The sequence below is a fragment of the Eupeodes corollae genome, chromosome 1 (assembly GCF_945859685.1).
Source record: "Eupeodes corollae chromosome 1, idEupCoro1.1, whole genome shotgun sequence".
NCBI lineage: Eukaryota > Metazoa > Arthropoda > Insecta > Diptera > Syrphidae > Eupeodes > Eupeodes corollae.
In genome coordinates, this window is record NC_079147.1 from 166,466,019 (window position 1) to 166,480,479 (window position 14,461).

The following is a 14,461-nucleotide window of genomic DNA, read 5'->3' on the forward strand; positions in this document are numbered from 1 at the left end:
GTCGGGTACGTATTGCAATGACCCTGGCTATGCTGAGTCTGCCTAAAAGGAACGATAGATCGTTTGTTAAAGGTAAGCCATATCTTCCTGGATATTGTACCCTCCGTTAGACTGTTTCACCTGCTGTGGCTGGATTCTGTTAGAAAAATTGATAAAGTGTTGTCCTTCATACCTCCAAGAGGAATATTTACCCTTTCCGCAAGTGAGCTTTTGAATGGCCAATCCTTGCCGGGCGAACTCATCTCCTCGATCATTTCTATCAATGCCACTATGACCTGGCACCCAAATAAGATACAATTTATATGTACCTATATTTTAGTTATCACTTTATCCCCATCTTTTGACCCCTACTTATATTGGAAATGTCGATTGAAACAAATGTATCTAATCAACTCAACTGCACTGTAAACCATCGTTAATAAATATTTGAACGCATATTTTGACCTTGTCTCCCCGAGTATCAAGTGTTTTAAGTATTTTATTTAGCTGAAAAAGGCGCGAATCAGCTAACTAGACAAACAATAAAAACTAATCAAAAAGACAAGAAGTGTGGATATAAAAATATATTTAATAAAACATAATTAGTTAATGTAGACGGCGGCGACGCATACATCTGTTTGGTTGGTTTTTTTAAGGACATCCTATTGATGACAACAAAAAACAACCTATAAACTTTATTTCTCTAGTACGTGTTGACTGTTGATGTCAAATATTTTTTTATATTCATTTGAGCTTTTTTGTTGCTCCTGTTGTTGGTTTTATTATGATTATGCTAATAAAACATGAGATGATGAATGATATAAATCAGTGTTCTGTAGGTTTACGGTTTTCCTTGAATAGAAACAAAATTGTTGCAGAAGTTGAGGACTCAAGGGTCAAGGATGATCCAATACTTAGTTTGTAGTAGCAATGTTAGGTAATAGCTATACTTTAGGTCGTAGTAGGCATATTCCAACAAGGAATGTATTGTCACTGCTAGAAATCATATGTCTATAAAAAATGGGTAATAAAATATATGTGAGAGTATTAGTTTATTACAATTCTGTGGTCCTTTGAATAAAAGTAAGTCGATTCTCACAGTCTTGGATTAAGGAGAAGGTTAAAAAGGCATGAATAACAAAAATACAACTCATAGAGGGTTTCGAATTGATTCAGAATATCCCGCAGTTATAACAAAACTACAGACAAACTTGCATAATGTGTGTTCAGAGTTAATTTTCTACTTTGAAATTGAATTAATGAAATCTTAATGGTTTTCGCTTCCGTATTTACACTGTGTTTCAGGATTTTTTTTCCAATAAATCACGGAACCAAAACGGGTAATAGGTACTTTTTTTTTAGATTAATTGTCCTATGGTTTGGATTGTTTTTGAAATATTCTCAAAATGCAAAAATGTATATGTCCAACACGTTTTTAAATGCAGCCTTCTGATTTTCGACGCTTTTTAAATGCCTTTTTTAACATTAAACCCCTACAACTTTTTGCTACATCAGAAAACTTTTCCTGATTGGATTGGAATGTGCACCTTCGACGATTTTAGGAATGCAACTTTAATTTAAGGCATAAACTATGAATACAAAAATCACAAAATCATGACGTGCAACTACGCAACAAGCAATTAGCAAAATTGTGAAGAAATTTGAAGAGACTGGATTGGTTACAGATATTTTAAGGCATGTGCATCATCGTTTGGCTCGTACTACTGAAAACATCGCTGCTGTAAGTAAAAGTGTTGCCGAAGACCCAAATGTGTCGATGCTTCGTCACACCGTTCTCAGGAATTCGGACTGTCTTAAGGCACATTATGGTGTATTCATATAAAGTGGATAACCCAGGATTTTGTATGAGTACATTGCAAAAGAAGACAAACATAGGTATCTGATGCATATTGATAAGGCTAAGGAGTCTACCTCTAGGGCTATAGATAAAACATAAATTTACCTTTCTGCTTCTGATATAAGCCTTATATTTAAAGTCAGAACATATATTTTTGAACTTAATTTTAGATCATATCGAAGTCATATTAACACTTTCTGGTCAGAAATTCAACTTTTAACGAATTTGATGCTCTGTCCGACTCCATTCAAAGAATTATTGCCCATTATCCTCACACTCAAATCGTCATTGCGGGCGATTTTAATGTACACAATTCTTCTTGGCTTCGTTATTCTGGCCAGTCAACACCGAAAGGATGGTGTGTTGAGGTCATTGCTGAGTTAAACCAATTAACTCAGCTTGTCGATGAGCCAACTCGAATCCCTGACGTTGCAGGTCAATCCGCCAACACCTAAGACTTGATTCTTACTTCTGATCCTAATAAATACACAATCAATGTATTACCGCCTCGCCTCTAGGCACATCAGACCATTGTATTGCATCTGCAAATTTCTCATGTGTTACCCAGTTAAAGAAAAAACAAACGGTTTGGCAATATGAGAAAGCCAACTAGGACGGTCTTAATGAATTCTTCAGGCATTTTAACTGGTCACTAGCTTCCTCGATAGTGACGTAGATTCCAGTGCAGATATAGTTACAAATTTAATTGTTTGTGGAATGAGGAATTTTATCCCGAATAGGGTAATATTTATCAAACCTAAAGAGAACTCATGGTTTGATTCGAGCTGTTTTCGGATTTATAAAGCCAACCCCACTGAGGAAAACCGGAATAAGTTCAAACAAGCTAGAAAGACTTTTAGGGGACAAATTAGACGAACCAAATTTTTGCCTCACCAGAAATTAAAGCAAATAATACTACGATGTCCTAAAGGTAGTAAACATTTCTGGTCATTTGTAAAAAAACGTACGATACACCACGTCATCCTCGGTTCTAACGCTCGTCCACAATGACACTCCCTATGTAAGCTCGATTGATAAAGCCAATTTGCTTACAGCACAGTTTGCTGTTAATTCGACGCTACCGGAAAGTGTCATGAGTCCTCTTGTTCTTGAGAGCGTAAATGATTCTATGCGATGAATCTTCTTTCGCACTCGTGCAGTCGCAAGAGTACTAAAAGACCTTGACATACACAAATCCGCTGGCCCGAATAGTATTCCCCCTATTGTTCTAAAGAGGTTTTCTTCAAAGCTGGCAAAACCACTGCGTAAGCTTTTTCATCTTTCCTACTCTACAGGTCTCTTTCCGAGCGGATGGAAAACAGCATTTGTATAGCCTGTCGCTAAAAAAAGCGAATCATCCTCCCCCTCTAACTATCGTCCAATAGCGCTTACGTCCCTTCTTTCCAAGGTCATGGAAACGCTTATCAGCTAAAGAAATATCTTGAAGAACGGAAGCTTTCTAATGACCGAAAGTATGGCTTTCGTAGCAATAGGTCAACTGGTGAACTCATGGTTTATCTCACCGAACAGTTTAACAAATCTTTACATCGTCTTGAAGAAAGTAAGATTATTGAATTTGATATTTCAAAGGCATTTGATAGAGTTTGACATCAAGCTCTCTTATCGAAAATGCGTGCTTTTAGTTTATTGGACGCGTTCAAATCTGATATTCACAAAATAAACGCTGGTGTGCCGTTTTGTCTCCGACGCTCTTCCTTTTTTTTTATAAATTCTCTTTTGTCTGAAACTTCTAACCCACTTAATTGTTTCGCGAATGATAGTACCATCAGCTTTTTATATTCGTTCTTAGATTCTCATCCTTGTCCTTCGGATGAGGAACTTCAACGGCAGCGTATGATAAGCTAATTAAATTCTGATCTCTACAGCATTGTTCAACGGGGATTCAAAAACCGTGTAGAATTTAATATTTTACAAAATAAGTATAAAAGATTTACATGCATGCCGCATGGCTTATAAGCCGTCTGCCGTCTCTTTTTCTGACTATTATTAGGTCTACGCATGACTTTAACAATATAAGTAAACTGGAGTCAGGCCAGCTTCAATGTTAATAGCGTAGTTTGGTGTATTAGAAGGGAGTCTAAAAAAACAAAAAGTACCGTTGGACTATTACTCCTGATTCCTTGTATCCATAAACTTCATTAGCATATAACTTTTGAAAGTTGTCTCAAATACTTTAAATTTAGTCCATTGCTCTATAGAGTTACTTTTGCTATCTTCACTTTGTCTTAAAAATAAGCTTCAAGATTTAAGTTATGTTTTATAGTAAATTCTAGGTATTTGTATTCAGTCACTATTTCTATGTTTGAGCCGTCAAGGTGCCAGTTGCGATTAGTCCTGTTAGTGCGTATTTGAAATCTGAAAACCATTATCTTTGACTTTGAAGTACATATTTATTTATTTCAAGGTCGCAAATATCGCAATATTGTTTTAATTTGTTAATCTGGAGCTGCAAAGTCTGGATTATCGGTTAGAATGACAAGGTCATCTGCATATAAAAGCACCTTGGTGAACACATCTCGAAAAATAACGCCACCTGTAATTTGATCTTCAATGTCATTGATGAAGAGAGACAAAATCAAGGGACTCAAAATGCAACCCTGTGGAACTCCCGTTTCGGATTTAAATTGATTTGACAATTTTATACCAATTTTTAATACTGAACTTGTATTTGATATAAGTTGTTCATATATTCTTATGAGCTTTGTAGACAAACCTATATATCTGTAAGTTTGTAACCTTCTGTTTATAGTGTCAAAAGCGGCTTTGAAATCTACAAAGAATGCATAAAGACTCTTTTTTATCAATCGTTATCGTTAAAGTAAAAATTTGGTCTATTGTAGAGAGATTTGCTCGAAACCCAGCTTGGAAACAACTTATTTTATTATTCCTTTCAACCCAGGAAACAAGCCTTAGGTACAGTAATAAAGTGAAAATTTTCCGCAGAGATCTGAGAACAGAGATTCCCCTGTAGTTTTCCGGTAGGTTAAGATCTCCATTTTTAAAGATCACAGAAATGTATGAAGATCGGAATCGGAAGCTATTTGGATTTGTCTCATCTATAAACATCTTGTTTATTAAAAGTACATTGTTTTCTAGGAATTGTGAGCTGGCATTTTTACAGAACTCGACCGGTATGCCGTCTAAACCTAGAGCCTTATTATCCTTCATTTTTTTCAAAGCCACTAGTAGCTCTAGCATTGCAAATCGGGAATCTAACTCCTCAATATAAGTGAGTGTTAGTACAAAACTTATGTTCATTTGACAATGGTCTGCTGTGAAAAGTGTTTTGAAGTAAGTAACCATTGTATACACATCAATAGCAGAGACCGTTGACTTATTATTTCGGCCAGCTAGAATGTGTACACTTGGCCAAAATGATCTAGAATCATAGAAAATGTATGAGATTCAACACCATTTTTTTTTAGATATTGTTGTTTTTGAGGCTACACAATCTTCTGTACTAATTATTTGCTCGAAGATATATGAACTTAGAGGCCGAATTATTGTTGTTTTTCTAAAGATTTTAAGTAAAGCGAAGATTTGTTTCTACTTTTCCTACATTCTTCGTCATACCAACAAGATTTATAGCTATTTTCTCTATTGTGAGAACTCCTTAAAGCTGATATTCTGATGGTGTCAAAAATTAAATCCGCTGAGACATCCATTGTGTTTGAAACCAGTCTTGAGGGATTGGGTGTTGAAGATATTCGATTTTGTATCAATCAAACGAAGCTTTTGCATCCTTTTTCAATTTGTTGTCAAAAATCGTATTCAGGGGTCCTAAATTTGCAAGAGACACGTATAGGAAGGTGCGATGAATAGGTAGCAGTAATCACCTCGCAATCATAGATGATTTCAAGCCAGTCACCTTTGGCTAAGCAGTAGTAAATTACAGAACAAACCTGAGTAGAAATTAATGTAAAACTGCCAGTGGGATTACTTTTGTATACCCCGTTTAGAATATAAAACTCAAAATCCTCAAGCAGCTCAGTCAAAAAGTTGCCATTTGAGTTTGTGCATTTATCAACAGGTTTTCTTTGGAATGCAAATTGTTTGAAATTGAAGAATGAAGAATTTTGGAAAACTTCTATTCGACTGTTTGAGCCACCAATTATTGGAATGTTTTCATTAGCTAGGTTCACCAGAAAATTTTGTCAACGAGCCCACCCGAATATCGGACGTTGAAGGTCGAGCAGAAAACACTCTTGACTTGTTTCTTACCTCTGACCCTGATAAGTACACTGTTAGTGTTCTATCTCCTCTAGGCACATCTGACCATTGCGTTATATCAGCAAATTTCCCGTGTCAAAACTGTTCAGTTAAAGAAAGAGCTTCTATGAGAACCGTTTGGCAATACGAGAAAGTCAACTGGGACGGCCTCAATAATTACTTTAGGATCTTTAACTGTTCACTATGCTTCCTCGATAGTGACGTTGACGCCAGCGCTGATATGATCACAAGTTTAACTTTCCTGGGAATAAGAACTTTTATACCAAACAGGGTTAAAAGTATCAGACCCAAGGAAAACGCTTGGTTTGATGCGAGCTGTAAAGAGGTTATTTGGACAAAAGATGTTAGTTTCCGTTGCTATAAAGCCAACCGTACTGAGGAAAGCCGGAAAAAGTTCAAATAAGCTAGGAAGGCCTGCAACGCCCATATTCGACGGACCAAATTTTTACATGACCAAAATTTACGGCAAAAGGCAGTAAAATTTTTTGTACATTTGTAAAAATCATGAGGAATTCTTTCTCTTCTTCTGTTCCGACGCTCGTTGTCAATGACACTCCTTTTGTTAGCTCTTTAGAGAAAGCTAATCTCTTTGCTAGGCAGTTCGCCGCCAATTTTACGCTGCCAGTGGGTGTTATAACTCCGCCTGTACTTGAGTGAGTTAGTGATTCTATGGGACCAATCATTTTTCGCACTCGTACTGTGGCAAGAGTCCTAAGAGATCTAAACACACATAAATCCGCTGGTCCGGATGGTATCCCCGCTATTGCTCTGAAGAGGTGTTCTTCAACGCTGGCAAAACCACTCCGTAAGCTTTTTCATCTGTCCTACTCCTCAGGTCTGGTTCCGAGCGGATGGAAAACGGCATTTGTCCAGCCTATTCCCAAAAAAGGCGAATCTTCCTCACCCTCTAACTACCGACCGATTGCACTTACGTCCCTTCCTTCCAAGGTCATGGAAACGCTGATTAATTATCGGCTCAAGAAATATCTTGAAGATCGAAAGCTTCTTAATGACCGGCAATACGGCTCTCGTAGCAATATGTCCACTGGTGATCTCATGGTTAATCTCACCGAAAAGTGGAGCAAATCTTTACATCGTTTTGGGGAGATTAAGATTATTGCACTTGATTTTCCAAAAGCATTTGATAGGATTTGGCATCAGGCTCTCTTATCGAGAATGCGTGCTTTCGGTTTTCATGAATCCCTGCTTCATTGGATTAGTAATTACCTTTCGGATCGTTCAAAAAAGTATTGGATGGATTCAAGTCTGAAAACCACAAAATAAATGCTGGTGTGCCCCAGGGCTCTGTTTTATCTCCAACACTATTTCTCATTTTTGTTAATGATCTTCTGTCTGCAACATCTAATCTTATACATTGTTTCGCTGACGATAGCACTCTTAGCTTTTCATATTCGTTTTCAGACTCACATCCCTCTTCTTCGGATGTGGAACTGCAACGACAAAATATGATAAGCTCATTAAATTCCGATCTAAACAGCATTGTTCAATGGGGATTAAAAAACCGCGTGGAATTTAATGCTTCGAAAACCCAAAGCTGTCTTGTATCGTTAAAGCGAGATATACACCGAGAGACTGAACACCTCCATATTCTCGGTATGTGTGTCACCAACCACCTCTTGTGGAATGATCACATACGCGATGTCGCCAAAAATGCAGCAAGGTGTTTTGGTTTCCTTAGGAGATGCAAGAAATATTTCACCTCTTCTGATCTGGCTGTTGTCTACAAGACTTAAATACGTCCAAAGCTTGAGTATAACTCCCATCTCTGGGCTCGTGCTCCTGCAACTTACTTAAGCCTCTTGGATAGTATTGAGCGTAGAACATTTAAATTGATAGATAATAATATCATCATAAGTTCATTTACTTCGCTTGAACATCGTCGTACGGTCTCTTGTCTGACCCTTTTTTACCGTTATTTTAACGGCTTATGCTCTAGTGAAACAGCCAGTTGCATTTCTTCCCTTAAACAGTTCAACCGTAATACTCGCACTTCTAGGAATGCTCATCAGTATACCCTCGAGCCCAACTTCGGTCGTACTGTCAAATACAGAGATTCGTTCTTCAGCCGTACTACGCGAATGTGGAATTCCTTACCACACTCTGTCTTTCCTAGTCATTGCAATATTCAGGAATTCAAAACCAATGTGCACCGACATCTCCTTTTAAACTCTCTCTCCTCTTCCTAGTGCTCACACTGTGCCTCTGCAAAATAAGGGTAGTAATATCCCCTTGAGTGTGTGTCTATTATAAAAAAAATCAACTTTCCAACTACTAAAATTAAGGTAAATTGGTATTATTAAATAATGTTTTCCATTAAAGACACAGTCAATTAATATTTTGTTTTCACTATTTTTGAATTTTATGTTTTTATGAGCAATATTAAATTTAATTCCACATAGAATACCAACGCTGTTTTTCAAGATTTAATAATGTAAAATCAAACAGTTTATTCTAATTTTTTTACGGATGCATAACATACATAAGTCGCAATTAATAACACGGCATTGAATACGAGTTTCAAGAATTTAAAGACAACTTAATATCAAATTGGCGATCTCTCATTCAAGGTTTTTTCTTAAGAAGCTCAATATTTGATCTTTCAGTCAGAAAAGATGTTATGAAAATAATTTAAAGCATTCCTTAAGTTTTTTAAAATTCTAAATTCTGCTGTTTTTGACACATAACCCCAGCGATCATCCATTGGTCCAAATCTGATGATTTGGTTCTGCTTGATTGGAATAGGTCTGGATTCCCATCCATATTATGTTCCAGTCCTCTATGTAAAGTAATACTTTTAGCAACAAATTAGAAAGCAGTAAAATACAAAATTCATATGTATGCATAGGTTAGGTTGGTTAGGTTGGAGTGGCTGTCCAGATGTCATTGACACACGTAGACCTCAAGGGTCCATTGTGATACCAGTAATGAGGTTACTCATGGATGTAATGAATTTAAACAAACCATTTTGTACTTTTAATAAAGTTAGAGAGACGTTTTGTGGCAATTGTTGCCAGTTCACTGTTGTTATCGAAGAAGGAATTACCGAAAAAGTTATTCCTTCTAATGGAGAGTGCTGGACATGTACATAGAAGGTGTTGGACTGTTTCCTCTTCCTCCTCGTCCATGCAGCTTCTACAAAAGTCATTTGTGTAGACCCCTAGCCTCAGAGCATGTCTTCCTATTAGGCAGTGTCCTGTTATTACTCCAATTGTAGAGCTTATACTTTGTCTGCTCAGGGATACCAAGCCTTTTGACCGTTTTAAGTCAATACTTAGCCATATTTGCTTGGTTGCTATAGGCAGGTGGTACTTTGTGACCATCTAGCATTTGTTGTTTCTAGAGCATATTGCTTGAGAAGATATTTGCATGTAGCAAGTGGTGTTCCTATGTTATGTTTGTGTCTAACATAAGGCAGAAGTGTTCCGTTTTTCCGGAATATCTCTGTGGCTCCGTACCCAAATGAGGTGAATGTTAAACTGTTCCGTCATCTCATTCAGAGATGATTGACAATCGTGGACTGTTTGAGAGTTTGTGGAGACAGACGGGAGAGATTTAGAAGGGGCTTGGCTGTCTGAGAAGATTCGTATATCCTTACAAGATATAACGTTTTCTTTGAGCCAGGATAGTGCTTCTTTAATCGCCATTACTTTTGCCTGGAATACACTACATTGATTGGGAAGTCTTTGGATAGACTGAGATTCAGTTGTTCTGAAAAGATACCACTTCCAACTCCGTGATCGGTCTTTGAACCGTCAGTATAGAAGTGTACCGCATCGTCTTCCAGGGGTCTCTCTTCTTCCCAGGAGGATCTTGAAGGGATGGACACATGTAATCTTTTACCAAATACCATTTTTGGGGTGGTATAGTCTAAGCGATATGGGATAGATCTGAAATTGTATAGAATAGTAGTATGTCCAGTATTGTTACTGGTTCATTGAGAGGTGGATCTTAGCCTTACACATGAGTTGGCAGCCACCTTTTTGGAGAAGATGTGAAGTGGTGTAAGGTTTAAAAGCACTTCCAGTGCTGCGGTTGGTGTTGTGCGAAGTGCTCCTGTGATGCACATACCTGCTGACCGCTGGACTTTGATGAGCTTATTTAGATTTACCATCTTGTCCAGTGCGGTCCACCATACGACGGCTCCATAAATGAGTATCGGCCTGATTACCGAAGTGTATAGCCAGTGGGTTATTTTTGGGGAGAAGCCCCATTTTGATCCTATGGCCTTTTTACAAGTAAAAAGCATACAGTAGCCCTTTTGACTCTTTCATCAATATTTGCCTTCCAATTTAGTTTTTTGTCTAAAATGAGGCCCAAATATTTAGCTTGATCGGAAAAGCTTAATGGTATTCCTCTAATCTTGGGTGGGCTAATCTGAGGAATTTTATATATTTTTGAAAAGAGTATTAATTCTGTTTTGTGTGGGTTGACTTCCTATCCACATTGCTTAGCCCATTTAGTCAGCCTGTTTAGGCCATTTTGTAGGAGTTCCGAGAGAACTTGGGGGTGCTTCCCAGATACGGATATCGCAACGTCGTCAACATAGGCAATCACCTTAAAACCCTCTGCTTCCAATGCAGTAAGTAGGTCGTTTACTACCATGTTCCATAAAAGAGGCGAAAGGACTCCACCTTGGGGAGTGCCTCGATTCACCGATCTGGTGGTAGTAAAACTTCTCATGTTAGAAATTATTGTCCTGCTTTTAAGCATGAGACTTATAGAATCTATGAGTGACTTCTCTAATTTCAGCTTATCCATTGCTGTTGTGATCGCCTGGTAACTGACGTTGTTGAAAGCTCCTTCAATATCTAGGAACGCTACCAGGTTATATTCTTTGTATTCGAGGGAATGTTTAATAGTACGTACCAGTGAGTGAAGTGCTGATTCTACTGATTTTCCCTTAGAGTAAGCATGTTGAGCTGTGGAAATGAGACATGGTTTTAAATTATGTCTGATATAAATTTCAATCAATCTTTCCAAGGTTTTAAGAAGGAAGGATGATAGGCTGATTGGTCGTAGATCTTTAGGGTTAACGTGTGAGGGTTTCCCTGCTTTGGGAATGAAGACTACTTTTGCCATTCTCCAGGCTTTGGGAATATATCATAACCTTACACAGCCTGTCAGAATGATTTCCAATGGTGGAATAATCATGTCTGAGCATTTTTGTAGTTCGGCCGGAATGATTCCATCTGGTCCTGGAGATTTATATGGATCAAAGCTGTCTATGGCCCATTGCAGTTTTTTCCGCGTTATTAGATCAACTAAATCGCTTGTAGAAGCTTGAGACTCTGATGTTAAGTCGTTGAGTATGTTAGAACTACCTGGAAAGTGGGTGTCTAATAACAGATTAAGAGATTCTTCATCTGTGATAGTCCACGTGCCTGCTTCTGTCTTTAAAGCACTGGGTATTGTTGGAATTTTTGAGAGAATTTTCCTGAGTCTTGAGGCTTCTGAAGTATTTTCTATTTTACCACACAAATTCCTCCAAGAAGACCACTTACTCTTTCTTAATTCTTTTTTATATTGCTTTAGAGCTTGTTTTTATAAGTCCCAGTCAGAAGGAGATCTAGTGTACTTAGATCTGTTGAAGAGTTTGCGACAGCTCTTTCTGAATGGTTCTAGTTCTTTATGCCACCAATGAGGTTTCTTTTTACCCTTTAAAATGGTTACAGGGCATGAAGATCTCATTGATTCATTTAAGGCTTCGGTGAGATGATTTACAGAAAGGTCTAGTTCAGCTTTACTGGAGGAGCTTTTAAGAAGGTTGTGATTAAGCAGTTGTACTAGTAATTCCCTATATCGCTCCCAGTTAGTATTCCGGTGATTTCGAAATCCAGTAGATGTATTTGCTACATCTTTGAGCTCAAACTGAATGTATTTGTGGTCAGAGAAGGAATTCTCTTTTGAGACATGCCAGTTTGAAATCATGTTGTGGATCGAGTCAGAGGTAAGTGTAGGTAAATTTATGTATGTATATAAATCTAAACAATTAAAAATATAAAGGGGAGCATATCCAATAAAAGAGTACGATCAGTTTTGAATTCAAGAGAATTCCTAAGAAAATAATATCCCAGTGGGGAGGGGGATGCATTGTCTCAAGCTTGATAAGTAAAGTTCTTAAAGAACCTGTAAATTTAAAATTTGCTCTACCTTAAATTTAAAGGACCTATAACTAATTCTTCCAAATAAAAACAATGAAAGTTTATAATGAAATATCAAATTTAATGAACATTTTCAGAAACATATTTTTCAAAACAAACAAATTACAATCACATATTTTAAGCAAAGTAATTGTATTTTTTTTAACATAGAAGCCCTTCACGGTTCCCCTTGTTTGACGACGACAGTCTCAAAATAAGATATAACTGCCTCATTAATGGCTTTAAATCAAAACCTAACATAATTTATTTGTCTTTCAAATTATAAATTACCAAAGATATACTATATTTAATAGGACTCAAGGATTTATTTGTCTGATTAGGCATTTTATCTTAGAAGCATTAATAAAGTGTTCCTATTTTTTCTACAGAGGTTTTCCATTAATTTCCAAATAAAAACATTTGTCAATCAAATACCTATATTACACCTTGCGAGCCTTGTACAATTGTCCTTTGTCTATAAAAAATATTTTATAGCTTATTTACGAGTTGCCTGATTAGCACTTCCAATTGATAAATTTGTATGTGAACCTTAAATGAGGTGTACAAACTACAATCCATTTCTCCACTTCAACCTCATCTATACAATATCATGCTTTAGAAGTGTTTTGTTTTATTTCAATTTTTATTTTTAGTTTTATTTTACAACAATTCTCCTTTATTTTTCTTAATCAATATGATTAAAGTTCAATTTTATTCTCGTTTCCTTTTTTTATCTTTTTTCTAACATTTTATTCCCCCAATGTGAACTTGGGACAATATAGGACCATGTCCCCGAGGTACATTTGCCTGTGACAATGGAACATTATGCTTGCCACAGCGTAAGATATGCGATGAACGTCCGGACTGCAAGGATGGAAGCGATGAACACCCCGTTGAATGTGGCATGTTGTATGGCAGCAAGGAGTTAATATCGAATATAGTGGCAACAGCCCATTCACGTAATGTCACTTCCAATAAAGATTGTGGTAATAGAGTTTGGGGTTTTGAAAATAATAATAATATTATTATTATCGTTGTGTATATTTGTTGTTGTTGTTGTTGGTGTTCTTTGTTTTGTTTTGTATATTTTCAGAAATTCATACATATCCCAAACAGTGTTCATGCAGAAAGACAATAATACACTGTGGCCGAAATTCAATGGTTACTGAAATTCCAAAAATAAGTAAAGAAGTAAGTTTTATTTTGCGCTAATCTAATAAAATCAAATAAACATAATTTAAAATAAAAAGTAAGATTTTTGTATTTACATTTATTTTATATCGCATGTTTTTATAAGAAACTAATAGATATAGCAAAAAAGAGGCTGGGATGCGAGCCACACTCATAAATTCCCATCCGTGTCCTGATCTGTCGATTTTTCGTAAACTTTAATAAAAATCTTGAATTTTACGCGTGAGCAATAACCCGGTTCATTACTAAAACATTAGTACGGCTTGAATACTACAAAATCACCACAAGGCTGGAATTACATACACTCCGCTTCAAGCCCAAATATTTTCGAAAATGGTTTTACATTTTTTCTGGTGACATCTGTCGATGCTAACTGTTTAATTAGATGTTAGGAAAACAATTTTAAAAAAGTTATCCAAATAAAACTGAGAGTCTTTTTTCAGTCCACTTGTAAAGAATTTCTTATAAAAAGAAGTTTTTTTTTGAGTCAACTGAAAAGGTAAAACGACAATTTAAACTTTGTTTATGAGCGTTTTCAAGTACTAGATAGTTTAAGTTTAAGGGTTTTAAGTGAAATTCAATTTTCGATCTAAAATTTTAAGGTAGATCTACATGCATTAGTAATATTTCAAAAGCTTAAATCGACTAGGTTAGACACCAAGGCCGAACCGGACATGCAGCAGCTAATAAAGTTGGCCAAGTACTAATGGCTTTTATTCTTACTAAAAAAATAAAGATTCAAACAGATAAAACATAAAGGGAGGTAAAAAGAACTACAAACACAGCTGCTTCAAGACAAGCAATTTAAAGGTGCTCTGGGCTGAAATAAAAGAAAAAAACTGGCGTAAACGCAAGTCTGTCAACAGTTTAAAGATTTATTAAAATTCAATCCATCTTTAATGAATTAAACTTAAGAAAATGCCGCTACTTGACGAACAACGGAAAATTATTCTATTACAGTTTTTTTTTAAACATTTCAGACAGTCAAATAAATTAATTTCGGTGACCCTCATGAGTCAAT

At 36.5% G+C, this 14,461-nt stretch overlaps 1 protein-coding gene across 1 annotated transcript in view; it reads left to right on the forward strand.

The window, feature by feature from the left end:
• LOC129943191 (relaxin receptor 2-like) overlaps positions 1 to 14,461 on the forward strand; it is a 75,391-nt gene that overhangs the window by 12,571 nt on the left and 48,359 nt on the right. Inside the window, exons 2-3 of the mRNA XM_056052475.1 lie at positions 13,032 to 13,235; positions 13,343 to 13,440. Coding sequence (XP_055908450.1) covers positions 13,032 to 13,235; positions 13,343 to 13,440 — 302 coding nt within the window. The remainder of the gene's footprint in view (positions 1 to 13,031; positions 13,236 to 13,342; positions 13,441 to 14,461) is intronic.